This window comes from Syngnathoides biaculeatus, chromosome 3 (assembly GCF_019802595.1).
Source record: "Syngnathoides biaculeatus isolate LvHL_M chromosome 3, ASM1980259v1, whole genome shotgun sequence".
Taxonomy (NCBI): Eukaryota; Metazoa; Chordata; class Actinopteri; order Syngnathiformes; family Syngnathidae; genus Syngnathoides; species Syngnathoides biaculeatus.
The window spans coordinates 38,817,705-38,839,272 of record NC_084642.1 but is presented as its reverse complement, the minus strand read 5'-3'; the positions used below and the strand labels follow the sequence as shown (position 1 = coordinate 38,839,272).

The 21,568-nt window shown below is 45.4% G+C and overlaps 1 protein-coding gene across 2 annotated transcripts; it reads right to left on the bottom strand.

The window, feature by feature from the left end:
• Nucleotides 1-9,040: 9,040 nt before the first annotated feature.
• On the bottom strand, nt 9,041-14,406 carry cartl (cocaine- and amphetamine-regulated transcript-like). 2 transcript variants are annotated; one of them, XM_061815019.1, is made up of 4 exons: nt 14,332-14,406; nt 10,265-10,446; nt 9,640-9,714; nt 9,041-9,170 (listed from the first exon to the last, which is right to left on the bottom strand). In XM_061815019.1, exons 2-4 carry the CDS (start codon nt 10,409-10,411, stop codon nt 9,063-9,065), a joined length of 330 nt encoding a protein of 109 aa, XP_061671003.1. In that variant the 5' UTR covers nt 10,412-10,446; nt 14,332-14,406; the 3' UTR covers nt 9,041-9,062. The 2 variants fall into 2 exon arrangements, with proteins under 2 accessions (XP_061671003.1, XP_061671005.1); XM_061815021.1 differs by lacking the exon at nt 14,332-14,406 and adding an exon at nt 12,545-12,669.
• Between the last annotated feature and the right edge of the window lie 7,162 nt (nt 14,407-21,568).

Here is a 21,568-nt window from a genome sequence, read left to right as displayed (position 1 = left end):
CCTGACATTAAAAAGAGCTAGTCTCTGTAAGATAACTGGAGACAATGGTTTGATAGATTCCCATTTTATCATCGCTAAGTTTGAAGTTCGACTTTTTTTTAAATTTCATATCTCTTTGGCGAACTTTTTGTCACTTGTAATTACAAGGATGGGAAATCCCTGATATTCACGAGTGTCTGCATGTGGCAGTTATATTCACAGATAAGATTCTTGATGAGTGGAGGAGGGGTCCTTCTCATCTCAGTTGATGATGGTTTCAGGTGAGGGGGGGTGGGAGGAGGATCTTGGTGTGGTGTCACCTGGAGTCCGACATTGACAATGGTCTTCACCCTGTCTGTCAGACCTAACCTTGCATTTAGGCTAGTTGAGAATGAGTTTTGCATCGGCGTGTGCTCCAATGAGACAGTGGGAGATGTGGAAAATGTAAAGTGCTGACTCATCTCATTTGTCATTTGTACTCTGTTTGGATGACCCTTTCTTACCTTACCTCATGTTTCTCCAATAGTTTGGGAACAGCTTCATCATTTTGTCTTTGAGTTGTGTACACATTTCTACTATTTTCTTTTGGGGCTGTTGAATGACGTACACAGTAAACAATGTTGGCAGCCAATACCTTTACTCCTTGTCTATATCCAGACAGAAACCGTCTGCCTGGTAAAGATGTCTGCGCTTCCAAAAGGTTGAGACATTGTCAATGAAACTCATGCATAGTGGAGTACACACTTTGCTTAACCACCTATTTCATTGACGGAGCTTCAAGAAATGTTCATATCCAAACCTTACAAGTCAGACCAGACCTTTCTCGCTCGAAAAAGAAAAAAATTTGTCTCGTTTCATCAGTTTTTCTTCTATTTGCACATACTCTGACAGTCTTTGGATCTTAAAATACTAGCATTTCTTTTTTTCCTTTTTTACTTTTGCCATGACTATTGAGGGGGAAAATAAGCAACGTGTCAAGTTCGTCTTCGCTTTATGGTTGCCACACCGCTTTGCTAACTAAACATCGGTGGTGGGTGGTGGTTAAAGGTCAAGTGTCGTCAAACGGATGATTTTTGGTGTATTATTAATGAAAAACCCACAGCCAATATGGTCCCATGTGTTTTTTCACCACAAAACATGATTTTGACGTATACAGCTTTTTGTAACTCCCGCCATGAAAATCCAGTCAGGGATTTGTTTTCGGGAAGAAGCAGGAAGTGACGTAAAGGACAGCGGCACCGCCTCGTGGACTCGTTTGTTTCCATTATTTTTACCTCCAGGAAGGAAGCTCGTTGTTCCTTCGTGTTAGAAAAGAGCTTCGGTGTCAGAAGTGGTGTCGGAAAAATCCGAATATCTCTGTTGTTCGGCTTCCATAGTAGCAGGCACTACGCGTTTTCAACGGTGAAGTGATGATGACGTCAAGGATCTGTCCTTGACGTCATCGTCACTTGCGCCGAGACTAATATGGCGACCACCTGGATGTCGAGGGACACTCGCGCAACTTTGTGCATGGATGACGCGTTCTCCGCTCACTTTTTTTTTTCGTATAGACATTGACGTGAATACTGTTAGATGTATTTTCCATTACAATATCTATTTTAGAATGTTTATAGGGATGACAGTCCCACTTTAATGACCCTGTCATTGTAAATAATGTTGATGGGCTGCGTAAGTACGAATGTGAATTGTGCTATTGGATGTTGCATCAGCGAGCCCTCACTCATTGAATCGCATTGCAAAGGGCCACAAACTTAATGTTATATGTTAGACTTTCAATTCGGGTTGGATTTTTATATATATTTTTGTGTGCAACGCAGAATGTCTGTGCGCATAAACCACATCAGCAGTGCGGAATTTCGCCTGAGCTCAGCTTGGAGGGAACAGTGGCGTGGAGTGAATTGAAGTGAAGATTTGAAACTTTTCACTCACACCTGCCCTGCCCCGGCCTCTTTTTTTTCCTTCCCACCTGCTGCACATACCTGTGAGATCCCATCTCACTCGTGCATAAACGCACGCACCCACACACGCTGAGCTTGTTGTCACAATACCCGTAACAATCATCGCAAAATCAGGCAAACTATAGACGTAAATACGTTAATAAATGCAACCAAAGCACGCTCACAATTACCGTCATAAACTCAAGCAAAGCGCGCATGCACGGACATTAAAAAAACAGAACTTCAATATGCTTTTGTGCCTCCACGAGAGCCGCATGAAAACAAGCAAAAAGCTATTTGGCCCAAGAGCTGTGGGTTGCCCACCTTAGCTGTAATAAGTGAAAGTATCAGAAGTAGAGGAAATTGTATGTAACCAGGAAAGCTCGTCATGACTGTCATGTCTTTTTTTCTGTTTTTTTCAGTCAAAGTGGAAGTATCAATACTCAATTTGATCACAACAACCGTGGCAAATAATGTCAGACCACAAGATCCCGCATACAACCGGCCGAAATTAGTTTCCTCCGCAGGGTGTCCAGGCTGTCCCTTAGAGATTTGGTGAGAAGCTCGATCATCTGGGAGGGGCTCAGTGTCAAGCTACTACTCCTCCGCATTGAGAGGAGCCAGATGAGGTGGCTGGGGCATCTGATTCGGATGCCTCCCGGACGCCTTTGAGGTGTTCCGGGCATGTCCCACTGGAAAGAGACCCCGAGGTCGACCCAGGACACGCTGGAGAGACTATGTCTCTCGACTAGCTTGCGAATATCTCGGGATCCCTCCAGAAGAGCTGGAAAATGTGGCTGGGAAAGGGAAGTCTGGGTATCCCTACTGAAGCTACTACTACCGCGACCCGACCTGGAAAAGCGGTAGATAATGGATGGATGGATGGATGGATGGATGGATGGATGGACTGAGATTGAAACAAGGTCGACTTCAATGTAAGGTAAATGAAGGGCAAGCCAAATGTGTGTGCACAAATCACCTTTCTGTGTGCATTAACAGATTCTGAAAAAACATTGTTGGATCCAATATTTTTTTGCCTAATCAGTCGCATGCTGACATCGATAAACGGGCCTACATCCTGCCGTTTTGCTTACGTTTGCTTGGCCAAAGAAATGTGTGGTGTTGAACAGACAACCTCAAAGACAGACTGCTGCACTGGTGTTAGCGAGACAAAAGCTGCGCAAAAGTCATGGGCAGAAAAAAAGGTCACTGATATTCATGGAGTCATTCAGGTGTCTGTAAAAAAACATCTCCTCAAAATGTCAGTCTGGTCCATCACGTACTGTACATGTGTCGTAGAATGCAATTTGACCGGTTCATTACATCAGAACCAAGAGAAATGAACTGATTCGCAAATCTTGTCAAATAGGTGCTAATTAGACTGTTGATTCCCCAATGATACAGTAAATGTATTGCGGTTTGCTGGGACTGACTTTAACAGCTGTTGATTCCACAAACCCTACCAGGTGCGTCATTTCAATACCGTTGGGAGTGGATGTCACTGCCAATACAAATTTTCATCTTTTCTGTTCTGATTATTAAACTTTAGCGCGGTAGACTCGAGATGACACTATTTCTATCTTCTATCTTTCTTTCTATCTTTGTTTCTGTTAGCCATAGATAATAATAATTTTGTCCGAGTTTAGCTCAAGAAAATTGTTTTGCATCCACATATTGATCCGTTTTATGCAGTGACAGAGTAACCTACAGGCTAAAGTTTAACTACCATCAGTGATGCATTGAGGTGAGTGTCAACCATAGCTCTGGAAGGAGACTTTACACTTGTGTTTCTATCTTGATTGTTGAGTTTTAGAGCGTGAGACTCAAGATGACTCATAACAGTTTTGTTCCTCCCTCTTTCTGTGTTTCTGTAAACCACAGACAATTATTTCAGTTTTTTTTGAGTTTGCTTGTGACGATTGCTTTGCTTCCACATATTGATCTTTTTGATGCCATGACAGAATAACCCACAGGCTAATGTTTAACTACCATCAGTGATGCCTAGAGGTGATTGTCATCAGCATAGACCTGGAAGGACACTTTACAACTCTCTCATAAAAGAATGTAACGATCGAACAATAGTGGTTCCAGGACTCACACCTGGGGAGCTTAAAGAATAATTGTACATAAATTCTGCTTCATTTCATTCATTTATGTACATAAAAGTAGTAGTAGTTGTTTACCATACTGAAGAGACTAGATTGTTCCTGTTCATAATTGCAGCCTTGAGAAGTGAAGACATGGGCACCTGCTGTCGTGCTCATGGCTGTCATGACACCTCCATATATTTGGGAATGCATTGTGTGTGTTATCCCCACCCCTTTAGAAGCTTGTTTAATAGGGACACTCCCCAAAGTAATTAAAGGAGAGGAGGCGAGCGCAGTGTTTTCATAACTGTTCTGTGACTGTAACTGGTTACACTCTCATTCGTTCTCCTCACAAGTAAAAACATAACTTTGATTGACTTCAATTCTCTCTGTTTTTTAAGATTTGTCGTCTGATGACAAGCCAAAAGGAAAAGAAGAAGAAGCAGAAGAAGCCAACACTCTTATCACAACCACATTTAACTGTTGAAAGGTGGACGACCTTAAACCCAGCCACGCTTATGCTGCGGATGAAGATGGTGAACCAGATCATTGCCAAGAATTCAGAATCAGAATCACCTTTTATCTGGCCAAGTGTGTAAAAAAATACCCAGGGAATTATTCGCCGGCAGACGGTGCTGCCCTGGTACGATATACAGAACAAAGAACAACAAAGCAGCAAGAACAAGGAACAAGAGACATTTCCATTTATCGGAACGATTCCTTATAAAAGCCATGCAAGATGTAAAATCTTCTTCGTTTAGAACAGGTACGAGATAAGTGTCTCAACGGACTCATGAGATGCAGAGACGTCACAGAGATGGAAGCTTCTTAAATCGGTGTGGAGATGGATTCGCCTAGATGTACTAACTGCCTTTAGTTTTGCAGAGCCAGTCCGGTCTGCCCTCACTTATCAGCCCTTACAGAGTAACAGGGTGACAAAGTGATCGCTCCGCTTTTACAGAAGCTTCATCTCTTATGAATCAATTGCACTTGTTATTGACTGAGTAAATTTAACAATCCTTGTTAGGATTGTATGGATTTGTTTTATCTTAAACGGAGATTATCAATGAGTGACTGATTAAAATAGAATTCTACAACTAAATGATGTTAATGTCGTTGATGCTCGATCTTTAATGAGGAAGAATGGTAATAATGAGACAACTCAATATAAGAATGACAAAGATAGATGAAGATGGAAGTTTTAAGTATTTAATAAAATGATAAAAATTGTTCAGATAACATTCATTACTCGACAGTCATTCCCGCCAGACACGGGGTACGGTTGCGATGTTAAGGCAAAATTCAATGTTAATTGAACATAAATCAATAAAAGGAAAAACGATAAAAATGATAATACTGATGGTAAGTAGGATGAGATCAATGATAAAAATAGTAAAAAGTAATATAAATGAAGTAAGATTCAAAGCATTGTAAAGCATCACAAATTCGGGAAAATAGACATTTTTGAGTGAGCCTGTTAGGGGTGATCAAGTCCTTGTCCTTCATAGGTAACCACGTAATATCGCTGGTATTATCCTGCCATTACCTTATTACAGTAGTTGTTTTACTTGCGCCCAATCTTAACTGGAGTAGTAAAAAATAAGCATCCCAAATTACTCGAAGACTTCTCCCCGCCAGCTTCCCACACGACTATTACACCTATAGAAGGATCTTTGTCAGCGAGAAATGAACAAAAAAGCCCCGGACTTCCGTATCCAAGGTTTTTATAGCTTTTTGGTGGAACATTCTGAAAAATGTTGACTGAATCTACAGCCAGTGGGAAGGGCTCACGTTGTGATCCTATTGGGCCCCTTTCGCCATCCCTGGGATGATTTATCACGCCCCTTTTAGCTTCACTCAATTTTGGGCCAGGCGCTCATTTTCCCTTTAATCAATAAGTACATCTTTAAAAATGTAACCACAAACTCGCATTCAGTTTCACCCTAGTTTTTGAGCAATAGCATAAATGTATCAACATTCTTGTGAATACAATTCTCTCATGCATTCTCAGGCTTGTTTTAGTTGGTTGCTCATCATGTGTTGCCTTGTCTGAGAGAGACAGTCATACACAGGTTATATTCTTTTCACAAAGCCGTTTCAAAGCATCATATTTTGTGCTAAAGGTTTAATGGAAAAATAGTTAAAATCAATCGCTTGCAAAAATCCTGCGTGGTGATTTGAGTGTGACGGGCTTCCTGTTCAGCAACCCAGTGATGCTGGAAACATCTTGCAGGCCCGTGTGCTTTGCCGTTGAAAAACCGTTGGAAACCGCAGGGTGTCAGCAGCAGCTGCATCCTGTTGATGTCTTTATGTCAAAAACAAGATGTGAATACAAAGATATGACAATAATTGGATTCTTAAGGTTGCTGACCCTGATATTTGTATGAAATACAAAGATATGAAAAATAATCAGGTTTATATAAGGTCACTGACTTTGGTATATATATGCAATGCAGTGAGATGCTAAGTGGGAACGCTACGTTTATCAGAGAGATCTTTGCCGTGCTGGTGACCCAATCAAGTATAATTTTTTTGGCGACATCTGGTGTTCAATTTGAGAGTTGGTTCTCGGGCTCAGCTCAACACATGAACCCAAGCCATACAAGCCAATTGCTATCAATTCGCTCCATTGCTATTTGTGGGATGGCAACTTACTTAACACTATCCCAGCTGTCAACGGGCAGGAGACAGGGTACACCCTGAATTTGTTGCCACCCAATTGCAGGGCACATAGAGACAGACAACAATCGCATTCACAATTACACCTAGGGGCAATTTTGAGTCTCCAATGAATGTTGCATTGCTTTTGGGATGTGGGAGGAAACCGAAGTGCGGATAAAACCCACGCAGGCACAGGGAGAACATGCAAGCTCCTCACAGGCGGGCCCGGGATTGAACCCTGGCCCTCAGAACTGTCAGGCCACTACTTTCCAGCTGATCTATTGTGGTGCCCCGAGATACAAAATTGTAATTTTATTTCATTTGTCAAATGTTTGTATTGAAATGGAGCAAAATAATTGCATTAACTGGAGACTAAATTGCGCTTAGGTGTGATTGTGAGTGTGACTGTTGTCTGTCTCCATCTGCCCTGTGATTGGCTGGCAACCAGTTCTGTCATGGCCCTGCCGGTCCCTGTCCTGGCCGTACTGGTCCCCGAGGCAGCACGCAGCTGCCGCAATCAGCGGAGACGCACACCTGCACCTCATCTCTAGTAATTATGTCCCAGTTATATAGAACCACACGTACGGTCTGGCCTTTGCCAGATTGTTACTTAATGCCTCGTCCCTGCACTCTTGCAATCCTGTTCTTGCTTTCCCGTGTAATGATCCCTGCCTGCCCGCTGACCTGCCTTCTACGCCTGACGTCCTGGTTACTGCTGCTCCCAGTGACTGCCTGCCTGATCCCCACCCTTGGACCGAATAAAAACTTTTCACAAACTGCCTCTACACCTCTTGAGTCGTGCATTTGGGTCCAATCCCGTGTTCTGGCCGTGACAAGTTCAGGGTGTACCCTGCCTCCCACCCAATGGTAGCTGGGATTGGTTCAGGCACTCCCACGACCCTCATGAGGATATGAGTGTCTGAAAATGGATGGATGGATGGATGGATGGATGGATGGATGCTGAACAATCCTGGTTGTTGTCTGCCTAGTGTCAGCAGTCGCCAATCTATTTATTTAAGTCACTTACTTTAACTGTAGTGACTTCATTTATAGGGTGGCACTGTAGATCAGCTGGTAAACCGTTGGCCTCACAGTTCTGAGGTCCCGAGTTCAATCCTGGACACGCCCATGTGGAGTTTGCATGTTCTCCCCGTGCCTGTGTGGGTTTTCTCCGGGCACTCTGGTTTCCTCCCACATCCCTAAAACATGCAACATTAATTGGACACTCTAAATTGTCCCGAGGCGTGATTGTGACTGTTTGTCCCTATGTGCCCTGCGATTGACTGGCAACCAGTTCAGGGTGTACCCTGCCTCCTGCCTGTTGACAGCTGGGATAGGCTCCAGCACTCCCCGCTACCCATGTGAGGATAAGCAGCTAAGAAAATGGATGGATGGAAGGATGGATGGATGGAAGGATGGATGGATGGATGGATGGATGGATGGATGGATGGAAGATGTTTAAATATGTATCAAGTTAGCAGAAAAAAGGTATGGGAGGGCACAATAACTCATGGCCAATGCGCCATATGCTAACACTGGATCTGGCTTTTATGCTATGTTCAGATGGGATAAGCTACCAGCGACCATGAACAGGGATAATGTTGTAAAAAATTGGTGGATGGATGTTTAACGTTGTTCCTAAGAGATAACCAAACACAACAAGCATGCACATCCAGCAAATTCCATCAAGGTTAGGGATGATACTGGAACCAATCCCAGATATTTTAGGGTAGAAGATGGAGTCCACGCCTGATCACTAGTCAATCACAAGGTGATTATGCTCAGCACATTGAATGGGAATTGTTCCCAGGCCAAGCACATGAAAGGCACCACTATTCCTCCCAATGACTTTCAAAAATGTCTTTTGTAAATGAATACAGTACACAGTTGCCAGACAAGAGCAATATTTGGAATCACAGCGTCTGTTTGCGTGGGGTAAATTAAACTTAGCTGATGTGAAGACTGACATATACAGAAACTAATGATGATTTTTTTATGTGCAGAAATGTCAGTATTCAGCTGAGTAGGTTTTGTGTTTTATGCAAAGCACGTTTATGCGTGAAGCTTTGTTTCTGCTGTCCCACATGGAAGTGCATGAAGTAGTAAAGACAAACTAACGTTGTCCAACATTACATGGAACTCCAGGTAAACTATTAGAAAATCAAAGAAACCAATGATGATAAAATTGTTTATTGAATGTGAAACATTTATATGCTACAGTCTGGAAGTCACACAAGACAAAAGCATGCTGAATACCTAACATCTATTTACAAAAAAAAAACAAAAAACTGCATACCATACAGTAACTTTGGGCACTGCATGCCAACAATGGAATGATGATTTGTGTTTTTAAAAAAATGCTCCTTCCATCCGCCATGAATTTTTAATTGTGAGTGGGTCAGATGCACTTGAGCAGGTATGAATTGCAGGTGGCTTCTCTGCCGCAGTCACAGAGCTTTCCAATTCGTGGCCCGAATTTCATGGCACACCGGTCGCCCATCCCGCACTAAGGTAGAACACAGACTATTATACATCATAACATTCTTTTGGAATAAGGCTGTTATGAAAATAAACTACCCAATAACACAATTGCTTATTGTGTAGCTAGGAATCTGTCAGGAATCAATATGCCCCCAATTGTTTTGACTGATTTGGTTCAATATCTTTTGGTTACAATGTATTGACTGATTGTAGTGAAGTAATATGGAAAATGTAATTAATTTTATCTTTGCACAGTGAAACAAACAAATCCTTTTCATTTGTTTGATTGCTAACTAAATGCTGTTTGTTTCAAGAGGATTGAAAGACTATACTTTTTTGTTCTATCTCAACTAATTTTACATGGAAAACAATCTACATTACTTTGAAACCGAGATTGCTACCTACATTAGATGGAGGCTTTATTTATAGAGTGCAAAGGGGATTTTTTTTTATCATGGCTCATTTGCATAAATGTGTTGAAAACATTGTGTTACCAGTGGGATGGTTCCTCTCTTCTCTGTGGAAATCCAATTATGCATCCTACCCAGGAAAACATCCAGTGCTTCAATCTGCTCAGAAAGAACATCAGAACGCAAAATGACTTCATGTGGAAGACGAGTGAAATCAAAGTTGTCTTTGCATACAGAAAGCACATCAGATTAGCACATCACACAGTCGGAGGGGTCAAGGGGGTTGCACAGCATTTAAAACAATAATTCGGACTATTTAACTTTCAGTATCTCATTTGAAACTATTTTTACTCAATGGACCAAACACGCACACCAAATTCAGAGGGGTAGTTTTATGGCTGTTTTTTTTTGTTTGTTTGTTTAAACAATTACTCTTGTCATTATAGAAATCTACATACAATATAAATATAAATAATTATACATCGATATAACTGGGTATGCGATTATGGAGAAACAGTATAACAAAATTAACATTTAACCAAAAAAATCTAATCTATTTTAGTGTTATACTACAGCTCTCTGTATTTGAAACAAGTATTTAAATATGTATGGGCTACTTTTTGTATGGTGTTTATGAGACATTAACATACAGAAAGCCACAAAAAGTGAGTAAAAGTATCCTATCAAAACAGAATCAAGGTATACTGACCAAGTCTCTGTCTATTCCTGGCTCGCTTTTGTCCTCTTCCAAGTCCTCAGCAGACACTTCCTGGGACATCTGGCCGTGACACAAGAAAAGCATCAGGCTGACCACTAGAAGCCCATGGAAAACAGCAGCCCTCTCCATGGTTCTCATCTTGTTGTGTGGACAGAGAAGTGTTGGGGTAGCAACTAGAGAGGAGGCGAGATAAGTGTAAGAGCAAGAGTCGTACGACTGTCCACCAGCCGGATGATTCCTGCCCTCTTATAATAATATGTGACCCCGCCCGATAAGGCCACTGCGGCAGGGTGTAGTGCACTGCCTGGAGGGTTTTTACCACAGGGAAAGGCCGGGGACTAGGTGGATACTATTAGAAAGCCATCGTATTTTGCAGTTAATCAATAAACCCTGAAACATCCATCCATCCATTTTCTTATCCTCACGAGGGTCACGGGAGTGCTGGAGCCTATCCCAGCTGTCAACGGGCAGGAGGCAGGGTACACCCTGAACTGGTTTCCAGCCAATCGCAGGGCACATCGAGACAAACAGACTCACTCACAATCACACCGAGGGACAACTTAGAGTGTCCAATTAATGTTGCATGTTTTGGGGATGTGGGAGGAAACCTACGTGCTCAGAGAAAACCCACGCAGGCACGGGGTGAACATGCAAACTCCATACAGGCGAAGCCGGGATCGAACCTGGGACCTCAGAACTGTGAGGCCAATGCTTTCCTGCTGATCCACCGTCCCGCCACCCTTATAGATAATATGTAAAATTAATTGAAATAATATTGTACACCATAACTGAAGATGATGGTTGGGGTCATTATTACTCTTATTATTATAAGCCACATGCACCAACATTTTTGGTGGCTGGTGATTAAGTACTAGCCACCCCACCTATCCAAAAATGGGAGAGCGTGATTATCATCATTGTGAGTAGTAGCAGCAGTAGTGGCTATTTGTGGTGGCCATGGTAGTAGTGATATATACTGGCAATATATACTGGCATGATGTATTTACAGTATATTCATTCATCTTCCATTCTGCTTATTCTCACTAGGGTCACGGGTACATCTATAGCCATCCAGCCATCCATTTTCCAAGTTGCTTATCCTCACGGGATAGGGTCACGGGAGCGCTTGAGCCCATCGCAGTTAACTTCGAGCAAAAGGTGGACTACACACTAAACTGATCACCAGTCAGTCACAGGGCACAAATCGACACCATCACTGAGCGGGAATCGATCCCACGATCCTCACTCGGGATAGTAAAATTATAGCCTCAGCTAAATCCAGACAGTCTGGAACAATACAACAGTATTCTTCCTATTTTTCTTCCACAGCATCATCAGAAGAAAACAGTAATTCAGTACTATTATTATCGGATGTTAATGACAATATAATAGTTGCTATTCGTAGGTGAAATTGACAGTGATTCAGTTTGACAATAACACCAAATTACAACTGCAGAGACAGTTATTTGTACTTTTAATGTGTGACATTATTCTGTCATATTTTGTGGAAAGAATATTTTTTTTCAATGATAAAAAAATAACTTAAATGTGTTTTGTCTGTTTTGTAATGACTAGAAGATGTCTCCTTTATTGAAAAGCCTCCTTTGAATATTACAGGTCTTCCAAAGATTGGTTTTGTGTGATTGTGTTTTGGCCCTTGGGTATAGTGACAGCAGTAAATCTCTCACTGGCTTGATGTGCAACCAATCACATTAGCTTCCATAATAATTGCTACCATCAATAACTGGTGAAAAGAAATGAACCTCATGAGGTTGACAAAGAGAGAAATTGGTATTTCGTACCAAATCTGTAAAACAAGTAGTGTAAGGAAGGGTCACATTATATTAGAGTCAAACATCTTTACTTGACAATTTAAAAAGAAAAATATTAAAACAAAAGAACAACGTCTTTACAATATCAGGAAGTAAGTAAAGTAGGTCACTTTCTAACACATTCAGCCATATTCGCCCCAAAACATGCGTGTTTGGTTAGTTGAAGGTTCTAAATTGGCCATACATGTGCTTTGTGAATGTAAGCATGCAGATGTACAGTGCCATCAGAAAGTATTCACACCCCTTCACTTTTTCCACACTTTGCTGTTGGACTTATTAAAACATTGATTTTAGTATTATGTTAAAATATTCTACAGAAAATATCACAATGATGAAGTAAAAACATACTTTTAGACAGTTGTGCAAATCCATTTTAAATGTAAACAAAACTTAACTCGGTAAACATTCACACCGTTGGCTTGATATTTAGTTGACTCACCTTTGGCAGCAATCACGGCCTCAAGTTTAATGGGTATATCTCTTTGAGCTTGGTACAGCTGTTTAAGACATTTTCTCACACTCTTATCTGTAGATCCTCTCAAGGACAGTCAGCTTTCATGGGCACCATCAGTGGACATCTATTTTAGGTCTTTCTGGATATGTTTGATTGGATTCAAGACCATGCTCACGGCTGGCCCACTCAAGCACATTCACAGGTTGCTCCTGAAGCCACTCATTAGTTATCTTGGCTGTGTGCTTTGGGTCATTGTCATGTTGGAAGGTGAATCAACACCCTAAACAGAGTACCAGAGCACTCTGGAGCAGGTTCTCTTGAAGCAGTTATTAACATTTGGCAGCTGTCATGTTTCCTTCTATGCGAACTAGTTGCTCAGTTCCTGAAGCAGAAAAAATGTCCCACAGCATGATGCTGCCATCACCATGTTTCAGAGTAGGGGTGGTGTTTGCCAGGTAATTACCAGCTCCTCTGCTTCTCTAGATATGACACGAGCAATTCAGGCCAAAAGGTTCTACTTTGAGTTAGTTTCTGCAGGTCTGAGAATCCTTTGTCGAGTGTCATCCCTATAAACATTCTAAAATAGATCTTGACATGAAAAATACATATAAGATTATTCACTTCAATGTCTACATGAAAAAATAAATATGAGCGGAGAGCGCGTCACACATGCGGAAAGTTGCGGAAGTCTCATTCGACATTCAAGTGGTCGCTATATAGGCTGCATTTAATGTCCTTGACATCACGCCGGACATTCGCCATTGAAAACATGCTGTGGCCCCTACTTCAGACACGGAAGCTCTTTTAGATATCATGCGGATCACAGCCAAACCACCTATCCGCCCTATCCACCTCCAGCTGTGATAAACGCCCACTTCGTGGCGGACGTGAGCAACCGCGGCGACGATCCACCCCAGCCGACAAGGCTGGTAGCGATCCACAAGGCCCTCCGAGGCCGTCCTTCAGCGGCTGCTGCATGGAAGCTTTCCGATGTGCACATCGACACATTTAGCAACCCTGATTTCAGGATCAGGTTCTCCTATCTCTGCAAGAGAAAACTGGAGCTCTTTCTTAATGACCACGGGGTTCTTATTCAGCTCTCTCAACAAGGCAATCCTTCCCCAGTTACTCAGGTTGGTAAAAGACGGCCAGATCGAGGAATGGTCCTGGTGGTTAAAATCCTCTTTCATTTCTGAATAATTGAGACTCCAGTGCTATACACAGAGAGAGGCGTGTGCCATTCCAGTTGATGTTCAATCAACTGAGCTGACCACAGGTGGACTCCATTCAAGTTGTAGAAGCATCTCACGGAAGATCAGTGGAAATCAGATGCACCTGAGCTTCAGCTTGAATGTCATAGCATGGGGTCTAAGTATTACGTTTAAATGTTTATATTTTTTTATAAATGTAGACAAATGTCTGAAAAAATTTGTTTTAAATTTTGCATTTTGGGATATTTTATGTAAGTACAGAATCAATGACGTAGAATAAAAACTAGACCACGCACAGGCCCCGTTCATGTGGAAATTCGGCTTTAACTGTCACGTCCCATCGGAACGGGAGTAGGACCCAAATGCAGGAACTCGGAAGACGCAAGGTAGTTCAAGAAGAGACACGTTGATTGTGTGCAGAGGTCGGGGATCGAGCAGGCAGTCCGGTGCAGCAGCAGTGGTTGTGACGTCGGGAGAAGAGAACGGATGAGCGGACAGGCAGGAGTCGGTACACGGGGAAACAATCAGCGCAGGCAGAAGTATCGAAAGAGTCAGGCTTACAAGGTTGGTCTGAGAACGGACGAAGGTTGGTACACACAGGTTCGAACGAGGATATGAGAATGCTGGAACGGGGCATGAAGCTCAACGAACTGGCCGAGGACCAGTCGTCACCGGGTCCTATATATACGGGGGATGATCAGCCTGCATGAGGCACAGGTGTGTGCCTCCCAAATAGCGCAGCCGCGCGGGCACCCGCACAGCTCATGTTGAAGCGGCAGGATCATGACAGTACTCCCCCCCCTCAAAGGCACGGCTCCCAGACGTGCCTAAACGAAAAAAACAGACAAAAGTAACACAGGCAGGGGTGGGCGGAAGGGGGTCCGGAGGAGGGCACGCCCCCCCCTGAACCCCAGACTGGTGGCCATCCAGGCCACCAAACACGAGGCGTCCGGGCGGACAGGTCAGGAGGACGACCCGGACGCCAAGCACCAGGGTCCCCACGGGGCGATTCGGGTGGACGACCTCTGTGAGGAACCAAACGGCGAAGCAGGAACCAGAACAAGGCAGGCCACTGCTCCAGACGAGAACCTCCCACGCCGTCATTGCAAGACGACCAGGGATTGGTCGCCAACGAGGCCAGGTCCTGAAGCGGCTGGGCGAACTCAGGAGCGAAGAAGATGATGGAGAGCAGGACCAGAGCCATGACCGCCACCCCGAAGTCTCTCCAGCTCCTGGGTGGCTCCACAGAACTCCCCAGCTCCTGCTGGACAGGGACGTGAGAAGGCGGCGGCGCCAGTACCGCCTCCTGCTGGACAGGGATGTGAGAAGGCGGCGGCGCCAGTACCGCCCCCTCCTGGACAGCAACTTGAGAAGGCGGCGCCAGTACCGCCCCCTCCTGGACAGCAAACTTGAGAAGGCGGCGCCAGTACCGCCCCCTCCTGGACAGCAACTTGAGAAGGCGGCGCCAGTACCGCCCCCTCCTGGACAGCAACTTGAGAAGGCGGCGCCAGTACCGCCCCCTCCTGGACAGTAACTTGAGAAGACAGCGACCCCGTCGCCGCCACCTCCTGGACAGGAACGAGAGAATGCAGCGACCCCGTCGCCGCCGCCTCCTGGACAGGAACGAGAGAAGGCAGCGACCCCGTCGCCGCCCCCTCCTGGACAGGAACGAGAGAAGGCGGCGCCAGTACCGCCCCCTTCTGGACAGCAACTTGAGAAGGCGGCGCCAGTACCGCCCCCTCCTGGACAGCAACTTGAAAAGGCGGCGCCAGTACCGCCCCCTCCTGGACAGCAACTTGAGAAGGCACCGCCAGTACCGCCCCCTCCTGGACAGTAACTTGAGAAGGCGGCGCCAGTACCGCCCCCTCCTGGACAGCAACTTGAGAAGGCGGCGCCAGTACCGCCCCCTCCTGGACAGCAACTTGAGAAGGCTGCGCCAGTACCGCAACTTGAGAAGGCGGCGCCAGTACCGCCCCCTCCTGGACAGCAACGTGAGAAGGCGGCGTCAGTACCGCCCCCTCCTGGACAGCAACGTGAGAAGGCGGCGCCAGTACCGCCCCTCCTGGACAGCAAATTGAGAAGGCGACCCTGTCGCCGCCCCCTCCTGGACAGGAACGTGAGAAGGCAGCGACCCCGTCGCCGCCTCCTCCTGGACAGGAACGTGACAAGGCAGCGACCCCGTCGCCGCCACCTGGACAGGAACGAGAGAAGGCAGCGACCCCGTCGCCGCCACCTGGACAGGAACGAGAGAAGGCAGCGACCCCGTCGCCGCCTCCTGGACAGGAACGAGAGAAGGCAGCAACCCTGTCGCCGCCTCCTGGACAGGAACGTGAGAAGGCTGCGACCCCGTCGCCGCCGCCTCCTGGACAGGAACGAGAGAAGGGAGCGACCCCCGTCGCCGCCACCTCCTGGACAGGAACGAGAGAAGGCGGCAGCAACATCACCAACTCCACCTCCACCTCCTCCTGGACGGGAGCGTGAGGCGGCTGGGGAACTGTCGCCACCTCCTGGACAGGAACGTGAGGGCGTGCCGGTCGCCAACAGAGCAGGAACGGGGAGCGGCCACGGGCCGGTCGCCGACAGAGCAGGAGTGTGGAGCGTCCGCGGGCCGGTCGCCACTGCCACTGCAGAGCACGGACGAGAAGCGGCTGTGGAGACGTCGCCACCTCCTGGACAGCAGCGTGAGGCGGCATCGGGTCGGTCCCCACTGCCACGTGAGCTTGCAGTGCATCCGTTGAAACAGCAACGTGGGCGTGGCGCGGTGGCGAATCCGTTTCCAGGGCAACGTGAACCTGAGTAGGCGGGGAGTCAGTCGAAACCGACACGTGGCCGTGTCTCGGGAGCGGGTCAGTTCCAACTGCCGCGTGAGCTCTGCTCGGAACCGCCAAAACCTCGACGTGGGAATGGTGAGGAGGCGGGTCAGTCTCCACAGCTACTTGCACTTGGCGAGGTGGCGAGTCTGTTTCCACGGCAACGTGAACCTGAGTCAGCAGCGAGTCCGTCGGCGTTGCGACGTCAGCGTAGCTCGGCTGGTTCGCCAATCCTTGCTGGACCTGGACCGTGAGAGCCGCCAATTCCGCGCTCTGCCGCTCTATCTCTGCCCGCATTTCGCGGCGGAACGCCTCGTGATTTGGCGGCACCTCCTCCCTCTGGGCTGGAAGCTTCGCCACCAGCTGCGGGTCTGCCGAGGACCAGTCGTCACCGGGTCCTATATATACAGGGGATGATCAGCCTGCATGAGGCACAGGTGTGTGCCTCCCAATTAGCGCAGCCGCGCGGGCACCCGCACAGCTCGTGTTGAAGCGGCAGGATCATGACATTAACTTCCGATCAGGGCAAAACATTGCTTTGGGTACTCTTTCACTTGAGAGACATCCTTTGACATCCTTAGAATTGTACATTGTGAAACATAATAACATCAGATTTAGTTGTAATATGTTAAGTTTAGCTTTTTTGGTGTCAATATGATTAATACTTGTTGCGCTGTTGGCTGTCAAAACTGTGCAGGTGGTTGGAAACAAGTAACTTTTCACCGCTTAGTGTGTTTCAGTTTAACCTTCATTAGGCCATAGGCTTGAAGTTGAAGCTTAAAGGTCAAGTGTCATCCCTATAAACATTCTAAAATAGATATTGTAATGAAAAATACATATAAAATTATTCACTTCAATGTCTACACGAAAAAATAAATATGAGGTGAGAGCGTGTCACCCATGCGCAAAGTTGCAGAAATGTCATTCGACAACATCCAAAGTGGTCGCCATATTGGCTGCATCCCCTGTCCGTGACGTCACCCGGACATTCGCCATTGAAAACACGCGGTGGACCCTACTATGGGAGATGAACACGCCCCTTCTGACAAGGAAGCTCTTTTCGAAGAAGAGAATATCACACAACCGGGTGAAGTTACCGGGGCAATATTACCCTATTGTTTTGAGCCATGTTCAGATGATATGTGATCACGGCCAAACTGCCTCCCCGTCCAATCCACTTCCGGGGCGGAGATGAGCCATTGCGGCTAAGCGCACCGCAGTGGTGCACATTTTCGGCGCCGAGGTGGCTTATCATGAAGCCGAGCTGGGCTGCTTTAGGGTGTTGTTTGTAGCCACCGCAGTACGCGATGAACAACACCGTCGAGCCGGGGCGCTTTACGGTGTTGTCGTCGCATGCGGCTGAGTGCTCCATTGTCGGCAACGTTCTTCAGAGCCGCCACCGTCCGTGAGACTGGCGTGCAGCCTTCGCCGAAGCCCTGAACGGCGTACGTGGCACTTCGGCCGGGTTGTGTCATTTTCGGCACCAAGGTGGCTTATCACAGAGCCCAGCCGGCTGCTTTACGGTGTTCTTCATAGCTGCCGCCATCCGCAATGAACAACACCTTCGAGCTGGGGTGCTTTACGGCGTTCTCGTCGCATGCGGCTGAGTGCGCCATTGTCGGCAGCGTTCTTCAGAGCCACCACCGTCCGCGTGCCCGAAGGGTGCACGAGGCAACGCAGGAGCCTTTGCCGGTGAGCCCGACGCCATCCGACGCACACATCGACTCATTTAGCACACCTGTCATACTTACGTAGATCTTTTGTTACGTTATGAGAGACGGATTACGTGGTCCGCCCCAAACTATTATTTTTTTTAGTAGCTGTATACACCCCTACCTGTCATTTGGAACCCACAAAGCTCTCGTCCATTGCACCCGCGCAATCCATTTTTGACGACGAACCGGGTCTCTTGCAAACTTATGAACGGTAAATCCATCCTCCCGAGTGTTCAAGCAATGTCCAGCAATGCAACGAGCTGGCATTTTGGCTAACACGAAGGAACAACGAGCTACCTTCCCGGGGGTAAAACTAATAGAAACAAACGAGCCCACTTGAGGGTGGTCCCCCCGTGTACGTCACTTCCTGCTTCTTCTCGAAAACAAATCCCTCGAGAGGATTTTCATGGCGGCAGTTATAAAAAGCCATGTATGTCAAAATCATGTTTTGTGGTGAAAAAATGCATGGTCCATGTCGGCTGCCGTTTTTTCATTAATAACATACTGAAAATCATGCATTTCATGACAGTGGCCCTTTAAGTAGTATTGCTTATCCTGAAATTTATGAATGACTACTTTTTATTATTAGCCCCAGTGTTACTAGTTACAGTTTATGGGTAGGGCTAATAAATTGATGTATGCAACATTGTTACTAAAAGCTACAGAAATTATATCTTGAGAACGTTTTATATTACTCCACAATGCCATCACAAAAACATAGTAGGCAATTATGAGTGCATGCCATCAACCGCGTTGATTCAGTGACAAAGAAGCAATGGGCGCTGTCAAGATATGATGTTTGTTCTGAACACTTCAGAGAAGAGGTCTTCTATCTCTCCAAGCACAGGTATTTGAAGCTTCTCTAGAAGACTGCAATGCCATCTTTTTTTTTCTTGGAAGGACAAGGCAGAAACATTTAAGGAGCCATTAATTTGCACAATATTCTACATTAATGTGAGTTAGTCAAAACATGCATTTAACTGGATCTTTAATAATGTCTGTTAAGTATTATTAAAACAGCAACTCAGTTCTTGATTGTTTCACTGCTCATACAAGCTTGTTCATGTATTTGTGGAATTCCTCTATCAGGGGCCATAACTTGAGGGTTTTTTAAGATTTGATATATTTTTAAAAAGAATTTGTATACAGGTATATTGTGGTTGATTTCAAGTTTACCATAGATTCATAAACGTATCAATAGGTATTTTATAGTGTGGTTTTTATATTCTGAAGAGCCAGTCCAGGTCAGCTAGTCATAGAATGTGTACTTCATCCTTGGAATCTATGAAAGAGCAACCACCCCCAGCAGACGTTGGTGCTCGTGTAGAGATTGTTACTTCAAAGCACAGTAACGCCTGCCAGCCTGATGCCCTCAAGCGCAAATACCACGATGCCTTCCATAAGCTAGAAGAGATGCAGACCGATCTCCACAATAGAAAGCATTGGGAGAAGCATGCCAAAGCAAAGTCTGCAACGGCAAGATCTTACATGAGCTGGCAGAGTAGAAGAAGCTGTCTGATGATAATAATCATCTTGCTACTCCTCATTTATAAGATGTAATATCAGATATTAAGTGAATGCATATATTGTGAACATTTTTATCTTCGCTTTAAGATAACACCACTGAAAAAATATTAGATTTTGCTGAACAATAAAAGTTTCCTGTTGTATTTTATTACTATAAAATAATAAAAGTGAAACAAAGTCATAACTTAGGCCTATTTGGATAAACAAAACTAATGTAAATGCCTCAGATGATTGATTAATAATCCTGCAAGCAACACTACGGAATTTATTGATAACATTTCTGAAATTGTTCATCCTCTTGTACAAAAGTGTCCAAAAAATTCCTTGTAATTTGTGTAATATATCAATTGAAATGCCTGCTACACTAAGACAAGATGTGGGTGTGGCAGTTGACCTCACATTACATATTTATGTGTCAATGTATCTTCTAAACCTTCCTGGGCATGCTACAAATGTTTAGATTATACTTATGTCTCTAGAGAAACAAAACATCCCAAGTATTTGGATGTATCGCATCGTTTTCCATAACAATCTGTGTATGTTTACCATGCTTTTTACCCTGACCGGAAGTCAGAGGCTAGTGACCATGGTGGCAGACACAATGTATGCAGAGTGCGCAGTCTAGTGTTTATTCTACTTCATTGTAGAGAATAGATAGATAAATTGTCATGCTCCAGCCCGAGCTGTGGGGGTGCCCGCGCGGTTGCGCTAATTGGGAAGCACACACCTGCGCCTCATGCGGGCTGATTATCCCGTGTGTATATAGGACCCCGATGACGACTGGTCCTCCGCCAGATCGTTGTTCCAGCAACCCCGTATCTCTGATCGTATTCCTGTGTGTACCGACACCTGCCTGTTCTCCGACCGACCCCGTAAGCCTGACTCCTTTGACACTTCTGCCGTCCTTGATCGATCTCACGTGTACCAACAACCCAAGAGCTGTCAAAAGACACCGGGCCAAAATTGTACAACCCCACACGGCTGGAAAGGGGTACGGAGAAATTGCCAAGCAGCTTGGTGGAAAAAAATGTTCACTGTTGGAGCAATCATTAGAAAATGGAAGAAGCTAAAATATGACAGTCAATCTCAATCTGAGTGAAGCCCCATGCAAGAGATCACCTTGTGGGGTTTCGATGATCCTTAGAAAGGTTAGGAATCAGCCCAGACTACACGACAGGACTAGGTCATTGACCTGAAAAAAGATGGGACCACCGTTTCCAGGGTGACTGTTGGTAATATTCGTACAATAAGACGTCATGGTTTGAAATCATGCATGGCACAGAAGGTTCCCTTGCTTAAACCAACACATGTCAAGGCCTGTCTTAAGTTTGCCAATGGCCATTTGGATGATACAGAGGAGTCATGGGAGAAAGTTTTGCGGTCAGATGAAACCAAAATAGAACTTTTTGGTCATAATTCCATTAATCGTGTTTGTAGGAAGACGAATGATGTGTTCCATCCAAAGAACACCATCCCTAATGTGAAGCATATGGGTGGTAGAATCATGCTTTGGGGGCATTTTTCTGCACATGGGAAAGGACAACTGCTCTGTATTAAGGAGAGGATGACCGTAGCCATGTATTGAGAGATTTTGGGGAACAACCTCTTTCCCTCAGTCAGAGCATTGAAGATGAGTCCTGGCTGGGTCTTTCAGCATGACAATGACCCGAAGCACACAGCCAGGAAAAACAAGTAGTGACTCCGTAAGAAGCATATCAAGGTTCTGGTGTGGCCTAGCCAGTCTCC